This window comes from Scatophagus argus, chromosome 1, assembly GCF_020382885.2.
Source record: "Scatophagus argus isolate fScaArg1 chromosome 1, fScaArg1.pri, whole genome shotgun sequence".
NCBI classification, from domain to species: domain Eukaryota; kingdom Metazoa; phylum Chordata; class Actinopteri; family Scatophagidae; genus Scatophagus; species Scatophagus argus.
The window spans coordinates 22,467,174-22,479,049 of record NC_058493.1 but is presented as its reverse complement, the minus strand read 5'-3'; the positions used below and the strand labels follow the sequence as shown (position 1 = coordinate 22,479,049).

The 11,876-nt window shown below is 41.3% G+C and overlaps 2 protein-coding genes across 2 annotated transcripts; one reads left to right on the top strand and one right to left on the bottom strand.

The window, feature by feature from the left end:
* Window positions 1-2,176: 2,176 nt before the first annotated feature.
* hdc (histidine decarboxylase) lies at window positions 2,177-6,181 on the top strand. The gene is made up of 12 exons (XM_046392251.1): window positions 2,177-2,266; window positions 2,343-2,515; window positions 2,598-2,711; window positions 2,829-2,951; window positions 3,042-3,179; window positions 3,279-3,422; window positions 3,794-3,860; window positions 3,959-4,121; window positions 4,231-4,321; window positions 4,410-4,508; window positions 4,601-4,702; window positions 5,238-6,181. The coding sequence occupies exons 1-12, from the start codon at window positions 2,239-2,241 to the stop codon at window positions 6,021-6,023; spliced, it is 2,028 nt and encodes a 675-aa protein (XP_046248207.1). The 5' UTR covers window positions 2,177-2,238; the 3' UTR covers window positions 6,024-6,181.
* Window positions 6,182-6,234: 53 nt separating this feature from the next.
* Window positions 6,235-11,575, bottom strand: LOC124060886 (very long-chain acyl-CoA synthetase-like). Its single transcript, XM_046392260.1, has 10 exons — window positions 10,609-11,575; window positions 9,451-9,660; window positions 9,204-9,362; window positions 8,843-8,967; window positions 8,482-8,676; window positions 8,212-8,302; window positions 7,909-8,107; window positions 7,435-7,532; window positions 6,885-7,015; window positions 6,235-6,770 (listed from the first exon to the last, which is right to left on the bottom strand). Exons 1-10 carry the CDS (start codon window positions 11,087-11,089, stop codon window positions 6,597-6,599), a joined length of 1,863 nt encoding a protein of 620 aa, XP_046248216.1. The 5' UTR covers window positions 11,090-11,575; the 3' UTR covers window positions 6,235-6,596.
* Between the last annotated feature and the right edge of the window lie 301 nt (window positions 11,576-11,876).

Sequence of the window (11,876 nt, the reverse complement as noted above, 5' to 3'; positions counted from 1 at the left end):
ATACTTGTTTCACCTGTTAGTGATAAGAGGATGCTGAAGACCATTATGTGGAAGACAAATGGACTTGTCCTACTTCTCAGAATAAGACACACCCACTGATCTCGTCAGGGTTTGAATTTAAGATTACTTAAAACCTGCTATGCTCAGAATGGTTTAATCCTAAGTGTCAGAAATGGAAAGGAACCTGTTGCTTGTTTGTGGAAAAGGGGTGTCCCTCTTCTTCTCAGACATTTTCCCAGTCCCATTTGGCCCTTTTTTCGCCATTTTTCATCCATCAATGAGATGCCTTCGGACTCTCTTTCCTTTCTGTATCACCTGACTAATCCATTCACACACCTGCTCACGCTTAACAGGCCCATTCCCCCCTCATACTCTGTCAGATCACCTTAGCTGTTTTGTCGTTTTATGGCTTTGTGCTTTGTGTTCATCTGGACATGTACCTACCTGCATACCTGCCTACCTGCACACATCTGTAAGCTAATTTATCAACACATCACTGAAGTCATCTTGCTGCCTCTTCTATCCACATTAGAAAAGGCAGCAAGAATGACTTTTGGTTTGAGTTGTCGAGCCCAAGGTTTTCTTTGTCATGGACTGATCATGTCAATATTTTAAAGTTATTTGAATAAAAGCAACAGAATAGAGTCCATCAGGAAGCACTTTGACTTTGATGTCACAAGGCAGAGCTTCAATTGCACAATTATGATTAAACCTGCTTTCATCAGGCTCCAACTCCTGGATGTAAAGACACACAAGGAGCACAATAGTCACACTGTGCTTTGCTTTATATCAGATAACACTTATTTTTATGTATTATACCCCCCCCACACACACACACACACACACACACACACTCAGGCTACCATTACTCTTGTCATTGCCTGCTATTGAGCTTCCTGCCTTCAGTGGGATCAAAAGTCTGTGTTTCAGTTATTGCTCTGATTCAAAGAACTTGTGCTTGCAAGAATAAACTTTGAAACCATGTTTTGTTTTGCTTTGTATTTATTTTTTTGGGTCAATGTGACCAATAACAAACCTGATCTTAACCCATGTAACAGTTTGGACTTTACATTTAGAAAGTAGATGTAGTGAATTATTTATGTCGAATGTTTGTAATGAGTTACCAAAAAAGAAACACACTGCTGTGAAATACAGTACGAAAATATGCACCTACACTGGGAGGGCTAAAAATCAAACTTATAAAGTGACATCAAATTTTTCTGGTGGAAAAACCTGAAGCGAACATGCACAAATTCTCACAGGTGTTTTGACAGAACAATAAAAACCATACTGGGTGAGGCTAAACTTTACCCTGAACAAATATACTGTACAGAGTCAACTTCATTAACGGAGTATCGTATAAAAGGTGGATCATAGCTGCTAAACGTGTGTAATGTGTTCACATAGCTTAGATAAACTTCCTCTGGTGCTTTATTAGTTTCATTGAGGAATGAATTGATTGCTTCTCATCATCGTCTCTCTGGTACAACATTAATGTGTGCATGCTGGGCGTGTTTGAATTACGGTCAGACTTACGTTCAACCACTGGCTCCCACAGAGAACCAGAGGAGAGAGAGCACATGTCAGGCACAAAGGCCAGCAAATAGTGTGTGTGTGAATAGTCCAGGTGCTGCTCCAGCTTTTGTCAGAGCTTAAAAGGCAGCGATAAGCTGTGACATAGATGGGTTTGCCCTCATCATCCTATTACCATTTACTGTGTTCATCCATTGTTTATTTTTTTTTTTTAACTTTTGTGCTTGTGAAGAGTCATCATCTAAAACAAATATTGTTTTGTTCTTGCAGTCATCTGCTGTAATGCATTTAGGCAAGGAAATAGCAGACAGTGTTAACTGTATCATCATATGGTTTGGCTGCGTGCTGAGAAGGGCACATAGAAGGACATATAGTCCTCTTATGCGAAATACAGCATCATGTAGGGATGCTGGGTCACTGAGATGTGAAATGTGAACAAATAAATCATTACCACCAGAGGATGGTAAATATTTACTACTAGTCAATGGGTGATGTGACCAGCAATTCCAGTGATGGAAAGAAGAACATCTGAAGGTCATTTGTTTGGTGGATCAAATGCGTCACCATTTTGGGGTGTGTTCTTCACAAGGGGGCCTATATAGTTCTGTGATCTCTGCCCGCTGAATACACAAAGCATCACTGAAGCCACCTGTTACACACAGCGAATTAACTCAAAGCGCTTTGATCTCAAAAAAAAAAAAAAAAATGCAGGCTGAAGAGTACAATCGCAGAGGTAATCAGAGGTTCCATCTTGCTATAGTGACTCGTTTTGTGTGTGTCCAGATGTTGCAGTGTCTGTTTCTCATCAGGCAAGGAGCTGGTGGACTACATCACACAGTACCTGGGCTCCATCAGGGAGAGGAGGGTGATTCCAGATGTGAAGCCAGGTTACATGAAGGAGCTTCTCCCTGACACTGCGCCTACAGAGCCAGAGGACTGGGAGAGTATCTTCAACGACATTGAGAGAGTCATCATGCCAGGTGTAAGTACCTGCTGTCATTCATCGTATCAATAACTTAAAACTCAGGCAATGAAGCAAACATTTTCTCGTCTTTTCCCTGCAGGTGGTTCACTGGCAGAGCCCTCACATGCATGCCTACTACCCCTGCCTGACTTCTTGGCCCTCCATGCTCGGGGACATGCTGGCTGATGCCATAAACTGTGTCGGATTCACCTGGGTAAGGGCATGACCTAGACTTCTTTCTCCACTGAACTTGATAAAAACAGAAGAAACATCACAACAATGAACTCATACCATCTGAATAAATAATGTTGTCCATGCTGGTTGTGAACAGGCCTCCAGTCCAGCTTGTACAGAACTGGAAATTCATGTGTTGGACTGGTTGTGTAAAGCACTGGGGCTCCCCACCTTCTTTCTGCATCACCATCCTGACAGCAGAGGTGGAGGCATGCTGCAGGTGTGTGACACCTTGATCTGTTTCATAAACCTCTGGAAATGTAGCCTCTGAACTATCCGGGAGCTTATTATCTTTCTTTTGTCCCGTTAGAGCACCGTCAGCGAGAGCACGCTGGTTGCTCTGCTGGCAGCCAGGAAAGACAAAATAATGCAGCTGCGGGCTGAACTCGACCAAGATGTGGACGACTCGGTCCTAAATTCAAGACTGGTGGCCTACGCTTCAGATCAGGTCTTTTTTGGGTTTTTTTACAACTTCTTTTACAATAATCTCCTATCAATAAGATGAAATAAACTGAGAAATTGATTTCATTTGCTACTGCCTTTTTAGGCTCATTCCTCAGTTGAGAAGGCAGGTCTGATCTCTCTGGTCAAGATCAGGTTTCTACCTACAGATGAGCAGTTATCCCTGAGAGAGGACACTTTGAAACAAGCCATACAAGAGGACAGGGCAAGGGGACTGGTCCCTTTCATGGTGGGTAATTGACACAGAAGTGGGTAATTGGGGTAAACACTTCTTCTCTGCAAAATGTCGCTAACTTTGGGCACATTTAGAATGAATAGGACTTACAGTTGGAATGGAGTGCTGTTACATTAATGCATTGGAACTTTTACTTGAGTAATCTTTCACGGCTGCGATTAATTAAATGTTCACTTCCGTGGTATGTTCAAATGAAATAATTCTGCCTCTAAGGTCCAACAGATACAGTATGGAAAATGGTCAAGGGGGTTATAAAAATGTATGCACAGTTTATAGTGTTAAGACATGATTTAAAAAAAATTGATATGTAATTAAAATAAACAACAGAAAATGTTTGTCTGCGGTTGTGTTTGTCTCTTGTCTAGTTGTGTGCAACGTTGGGATCTACAGGAGTGTGTGCCTTTGACAAGCTATCTGAACTGGGACCAGTCTGTACGTATTCAACTTTATCCCAGTACGGTCTTGTTTTGACGTTGACCGTAAAGCCACTAAATTGCATCGTCCCGTTGAAATTGAAATCTACCATACAGGCGCTGAAGAGGGAGTGTGGCTTCACGTTGACGCTGCATACGCAGGCGCAGCCTACGTCTGTCCTGAGCTCCGCTGGTCCCTGAAGGGCATTGAATTCGCACACTCCTTCGTCTTCAACCCTGCCAAGTGGATGATGGTCCATTTTGACTGCACAGCCTTCTGGTGAGTTGGAAGACTGAAGCCTTATTTGACCTCTGCAGGAGTAAATATGCATGAAAGTAGGTGAGACATTAAAAAACAGCAAGTTTATGGTTTAACTTTGTTTTCTCAGGGTAAAGGATAAATATATGCTCCAACAGACCTTCACGGTTGATCCTGTTTACCTCAGACATGAAAACTCACAGGCAGCCACAGACTATATGGTATGACACTCACGCCTACACCAAATTGAGGATTCAGGTGTACTGGTAATCATTTTATGCGATGACAATATTTTATTCTGTTCTTAAGCACTGGCAGATTCCCCTCAGCCGACGTTTCCGTTCTCTCAAACTCTGGTTTGTTATGCGCTCCTTTGGACTGAAAAACCTCCAGGCTCATATCAGACATGTGAGGGGCATTCAGTTGTCTTTGTGCAAGTGAACTTGTTTTTAACTTTCAGAATACACATGATCCATCCATTTTTCATGACTTTGTTTTAGGGGATTGAGATGGCAAAGCTCCTGGAGTCTCACATAAGAGGTGACCCAAATTTTGAAGTTCCCGTTGAGAGGCACCTTGGCCTGGTGGTCTTCTGTCTGAAGGTGTGTAACACAAACCTGGATTGACCTCACTAAGCAATATGTTTTCACTGGCTAATCATTGTTGAGATGAATGCAAAGTTCCCAGTCACACCTTGTTCAAAGGTGAGTTAGTTGAATTACTAAATAAGGTGAACTAGTTTTATTCTTTTTTTATCTTTATTCTACCTTTGACATTGTTATCTAACCAACAGTTACACGGTTTTCAGATGTGGGTTTTTAGTTTCCATCAGCTTGTCCGATTTGAAAACGTCGCTAACGCGGTCTTGAAGTAGAATAAATAAGTAAATTTTATGTGTAGAAGATCACCACTGTTAGAGTAGAAGCATCTTCATCCCTTCTGCTGCTCATTCTGGTTTCTCCAACCTTATACGTAATAGGGAGAGCTAAAAGATCAGATCAAGAGCTTGGCCCACCTCTGTTTCACACAGGTTAAGATCAGTATCGGAGATTATTATAAAATGCTGAAACCTGAAACTGATGTTGTTGAATATACCTGAAACATTTCTCAATATTTCATGTCATTTTCTTATTCTAGGGAGGAAATGCTTTGACCCAGGAGCTGTTGAGGAGACTGACCCGGTCGGGCGTCATATATCTCATCCCTGCAGAAATTCACAACAAACGCATCATCCGATTCACGGTGACCTCACAGTTCACTACCGCAGATGACATCCTCAAGGACTGGAGCTTCATCTCCAAAACGGCTTCTGCTCTTCTGGCTGAGACACAAGCTCTGAATAATGCAGACCAGCCAAGATCAAGGAAAGATGAGATGATGCGAGCCGAAGGAACCCAAGACACCATGTCAGACACTGGATCTGAGGAGAGAGGGGAGGCAGCCTCCGGGGTGGACAAGGCTGAAGTGGAGCTGTGGATTGACAAGGCTTGGAATCAAACTAGGAGACCGATGCGCTCTCTTAGCTGCAACAGCGAGCCTCTGCCTCACACTTACATCGGGACACTGTCTGGATGTGACTGTGAACCAAATCCAAGTCTTAAAGATGCAGCAGGTGTCCTCCCTTTTCCCTCAACGGCAGAACCCAACCCTGTGACTGGGATTACAGAGATGCCTTCAAATCTTCTGGGTAAACAGGTGCTGAAAAAGCTGACAAAGTTCTATAGCGTGCCGAGTTTCTGCAACCAGTTGGTGCAGTGCAGCCGGCAGCAGGTGTGCTGCCCCGTCAAGGTTTCACAAACAGCTCAAAAACACTTAACCTCCACCTGCAGAAGAACGAACTGTATGTCCTCTTCTCCGGTAGCCAACGCAGCTCCTTCTCCGACTCCACTGGAAACTGCCACTGCACCTAAGCTCCTGCAATGATCCCGAAAGCACCACACGGTACTTTATCCCTCGACTGTGTTGGATACTGATTTTAAAATTTGCTCATTTGAAACCATGTTTTTAAAAATTTTTTTATTAAAGAGCATTTCAGACCTTTTTATATATAATTCTGAGTACGTGTATACATAAATGTGAGTGTGTTTACTTTGTTTTCTTTATTATTATTATTATTATTATCGTTGCTTTATTGTACAAGTATATTTGTGTGTACCTGTATACATTTGTGTATCTTTGCTCTTCCTGCCTTTTAACTCTATCTCCTCATGCATAAACAGAAATGTTTCTACATTTTAAGTACTGCAATTGCATTATAACTTCAGCATCTTTCAATAAAACAAATCTTTACAACTAAAAAAAGCATGTAAAACAAAATTACATCCCCCTAATATATTTCAGTATACAATATTCCCCACAGAAGATTAAATAGCTCATGTAATGTGCAGGTTATTCATCATTATTTGGCCCTTTTGTGTCATCTAAAAAATGACAAAAAAAAAAAAAATCAAATGTACTACTTGAGGTTGACAATCCAATGATAAACAGTGAACTCGTTCAGAGCCTGACTCTTCCCTCTGCGATGGAGTTGAATATCTCCTGAGTCATGGGTACGTAGCCCTTGTTGTCCTCCAGGTAGAACAAAGGGTCGCTGATGACAGCAGGGTTGAATCCCTCCTCTGCCAGCTTCATCTTCATTTGTTTAAACGTCCCAGTAACTACCAGTGCACTCTGCCAGAGAAAAAGAAATGGTTATGTTTGCAAGACATTTTCATTTAAAAAAAAATGAAATGCAAGACGTTTTGTTTTTAATCTTGTAGGTAAAATCTGCAGTAATGTGTTCACCTGTATGCGAATGAAGCGTGGCCTCGCATAGCTGGGGAGGTGGTTTTTGACATGCTGATATGTGGCTTTGTCGTCAAAGTCCATGTTTTCTTTCAGCTTGAGCGCTGCCATTCCAATTCTTCCCTCGTGTCCTAATCAGCAAAGGCCAAAGTAAAAAGAGAGCTCATCTCAGAAGGGGAAATATAAGCAGCTCTTTCTGCAATTCATATTAAGTATATGAACACTTATTTCAAATGCATGCTGCCCTAGTTCAAATTCTTCTCAGCTGTAATATTTTTGACTTCTGCTGTCATTTGCAGGATTACTTGGGTGATGATTACACTGATTAAAGATTATTGGGCACGTTAACATATTAAATAAGTCCAAGATCTGGTCTTGTAAGTCTTTTAAAAACCCCAAACATAAAGTGCTGACAGGTTCAGACTTTTTCTCCAGTTTCATATGCTAGACATACTCATTTTCCCCAGCACAAGAACATTCTTTAAAACACTGCCTAACATAGATGATACATCTTAAATCACTGCTAATAATTAATGCATGTTATTATTACCTGGTACCTTCACACCATAGACATTAGCCTCCTCGATGCAGTCAACCATGAGCAAATGATCGGCCACCTCTGTGGTCGCCACGTTTTCTCCTTTCCACCTGTGTTTTATAACAACACAAAGACAGTACATGCGTAGCTTAGCTGCCATGTTTTCAGCTAGCACTGTGAAGAGTTTGTTATAAGTCAGATACAATCATTTTCATTTGGAGAAAATGCTGAATAATAGTAATAATAATGATAATTAAACAGCAACTACAGGGTATCAAATATGGAAAACAAGAACAAACAGGGTGTCTGCATCCAAGGCTTTAAATGGTTTTGAATTTAGTGAAATGTTAAGAGTTGTCCTCATCAAAGTCAGTTTCCGGTGATTTTGAAATTGGAAACAGTCTGGCTTTGCAGGTGTTGTGATGTGCAGGTGTATTGTCTCTATTATTTGCACATTTATTTGGTCGAAGTGTTTTATCCACTGACCTGAAAGTGTCTCCAATGCGGTCCTGAAAGTAGACAAATCCCTCATTGTCTATCTTTAGGAGGTCACCACTGTTAAAGTAGACGTCTCCCTTCACAAACACGTCAGTCAGCTTCTTCTTATCCGTTTGCTGCTTGTTCTTGGCGTAGCCACTGAATGGTGTTCTTGTTCCGATCTTTGCCACCAGCAACCCCGTCTCTCCTGCAGATGAGAGCAGCAAGCATGTGGCGCATATTAGTAAAAGCAAAACATAAAATAAAAATAAAATAAATAGAGAGCCATGTTTTTGGTGGAGCCTGGCTCACCTCTGGGCACTTCAATACAAAATCCTCTGGAGTCTCTGACTGGCTCCTCTTTCTCTGTGTCATATCTTATGAGGGCATACGGGCATCCCATCTGAAAAACAGTTAAAAAAATTAAGCATATAGAAAAGAATTAAGTAAGATCTGGTCATTTAGACTCAAACTACATCTGCCTGTATATTCTTTATATTGTAATGATTCAATTAGCACCTGTAAAAGTTTATCCTGACTGAAACTTTCAATACGCATGAGGGGCGAACCCTAACATCTTACCTTATGGAGAAAATGCTCCTTGCCAATAGCTCCAACTTTGCCAACATAGTTGACAAAGCCAACATTTCCTTCTGTTGCTCCATAGCATTCACAGATTTGAATGTCTCCAAATCGCTTCAGGAAATCAGCCCAGGCGTCAGGTCTAATCCCGTTCCCCACAGCCAGTCGGACTTTATGATCTTTCTCATTGTCTCTCTGGAGAGAAGGGAACACTAGGTTTATCAGTGTCTTCTGAGTGCTGTTAGCTGATCATGCAAATGTCACGAAAAACTATTTAAGTTTTATATAAATGTATCAATGTCGTCAGTAATAATGTTTAAACAATATAAGCAGCCATTTGTGATTTTATCCTGGGCTTTACCTGCGGTGTGTTGCAGAGGTAGCGCATAATTTCTCCTATGTACTGAATGACAGTCACATTGTACTTTCTACAGTCATTCCAGAAGTGGGAAGCAGAGAATTTACGTCTTAAAACGACAGTGATACCTAGAAACGAAGAGACACAACAGTACTCACAACAGTAGGCTCAACAATACTATCTCAATATTAAAAGTTCAGTCACTGTCGTAAACTATGTATGACCCTGAGGACTTTGAAATACAAATAGTGGTGACCAGGGCCAAACTCTCTGTTATTTGAGGTTGTATACCTGCATGACCTTGAGTGAACTCAAAATGCAGCCTGGAAATCATGGTTTGTAGTTTTATGATACCATAAATTACCTTTCTCTATGGCTCCACAAAGCCCCATCAGAAAGCCAGCACTGTGGTAAAGAGGCAGGTATACGTAGATGATATCGTCTGAGCGGGTGCCAGCAACAGACTGAAGAAAAGAGGCCATCCACAGCCTCTCATGGTTAATTACAGCTGCCTTAGGAAGTCCTAAAGATAACATCATTTTATTCTTTATTGTCCGTCACACAAGGCCTGCACACTAAAAACATAAACAAAGAGGTCAAGGTCACGTTACCTGTGGTTCCTGAGGTGTAGATGTACAGTGCAGGACTCTTAATGGTGACGTTGGCCCTCAGCTGAGGTGACAGAGGCTGGTCTGAGGCCTGCTGAATCTTATCAGAGAGGCTTTCAATGCCCTCCACATCACAGTCTTCACTGAGGATGAAGACACGGACGCCCTGCTGAATCAGCGTGGGCAACACCTCCTCCACAGCCCCTCGCAAGTCTGAGAGAGACATGCAAACGAGAGCTATTGGAGGCTTCAGGGACGTCAAAGCAGGGACAATAAAAATGGGAGAACAGTGTTTCACCCAGGTGTAGACAATCATGGGAATAAAGCCAATGAAGATCAAATTCAGCATTGTTCTACAACTGAAACTAAATAACAGCAGGACAGAAATGTGCTTGAGATAATTTGGAAACAATGTCACCATTAAATGGTTTGTAATTGTTGCCATTGTTTACGTAATTTGCTCATTTCTTTTGAAAACGTAGTTCAAGGACCCAGTCTGTAGGATTTCTGAGGATCTATTGGCAAAAATGAAATGTAATATTTGTAAAAAAGTTCAAAAGTTCAATAACCCCAGCATTGCTGAGCACTGTTGTGTCTTAGAGAAGTCCTCAAATAAACCAGGAGCAGAAAAGCCACATGTATTTGCCAGGTCAGAGAGCATGAAAAGAGTTGATTTTTCAACCCTAAATTGCCTCATGTCTGTGAAGATTCTCAGTCATCCAGGTCATTCAATCTGGACTTGTGAAAATTAACTATCGTATCACATTTAATCTTCACAAGTCCAGACGCCTTGCTTCAGCCCTTTCACCTAAATTGCCTTGTATGAGTCACTTTTTCAGAATGTAGCGGATTTGTTTCTTCATGCTAAGTCAAAAGAAACACCCAACACCATGCAAAGAACATAGTCTCAGGGTGGTACACATTTAACATTATTTATCATTTATTAATGAAGAGGTCAGTTTAATTCCTGTAATTTGAACAAACGTTCATGAACTGATGTCTTTAGTTTACATGCAGGTTTTGGAGACAATAATTATTTAGAGAGGGAGGAAAACCATTGACACCTTATATTCCTTTATACAACACTAGACAAACAAATAAATGAATTTCATAATCACATACAGCATGACAGTCTATCTCAGTCTTAGTTTCCCAGCTTACCAGCACCAGCAACCAGGACTTTGGCTTCACAGCAGGAGAAGCAGTGCAGCAAAGACTTGGATCTTATGTTGTAGTTCAGCAGAGAAGCTACGCATCCCAACTTGGCCAGTGCAAGCCACATCCATACAAACTGTGGCTCATTGCCCAGGAATAGGGCCACCGTATCGCCCTCCTTCAGGTGAGCATGCATGGACAAAGCCCTGGCAACTCTGTTGCTTTCCTTGTCAGCTTGGCTGTAAGTGTAGGAGCTTTCCTCGAACAGTAAAAACGGTTTATGTGGCTGCCTTGCCGCCTTGTCCAGAAAACAATCCAATATACTGTAAAGCGGTTTCTGTTTGCTGAATTTATTCAGCTTCATGCCAATTTGAATTGCAGTAATTGCGTAACTTAAATCTTTCAAAAAATAAGGGTTTTTAAAATAAAGCAACAATGGCAAAATTGCCAAACCCGCAAGAGCGGTATACAGAACATATGCAAACATTATAATCGTGTCAGTCCTGCTGCTAAAAGAGTCCTGAGCGGTTCAGCAGTATAGAACAGCTGAAAACAGGCCTGTTCAGGTACGCCTATTGAACTTTGAACTATTTTCACCGGGTGTGTAACAAAAGAGCCTGTAGTGTCCCTGGTGAAACCTGATTATCCAACTGCTGCCAATAGTCTGTGAAATGCTACTATTGCTCACTCTGGCAATGCTGTTTTACCTTTGCGTTATCAGAACAGAACCTCTCTTGCCCTGCAGTGAATGCTGCCAAAACCAGGATTTCTACTCTAAATGTTGCCAAAAATAATTAATTCAAACCTCCAACCAGTGACTAGATTGGGGTGGGGGGATACGAAGCTTGATACAATATTTATTTCTCACACCGTTTTGAATCTCACCTTACAATGCATACGGCTATCGTACGCCCACTGAAACACATTTTTCATAAGTATCCCCTGCAGTGCTAAGCAGAACTCAGTTCTAGACCAAGGCTATTCAACTACAAATTCAATTGGACCAGATTTTAAAACCAGAAAATGGAAAATGTAGATAAACAAACACAAATAACTACAGGAAAAGAAGAAGAAATAGCAATATTTACATTTAATACCCTATATACGTCACATCTATAACTATATGTGTGAAACATACATGGACGCATAAACTATTTATGTACTTTTTGCTTCAGTTTTAGACCATTTTAGAAGTACGCATGCGCCCAAAATTTTTGTCCTCCACCGCCCCCTTTAAAAACAGTAATATTACAATATTTCCCCAGTTTAAGACC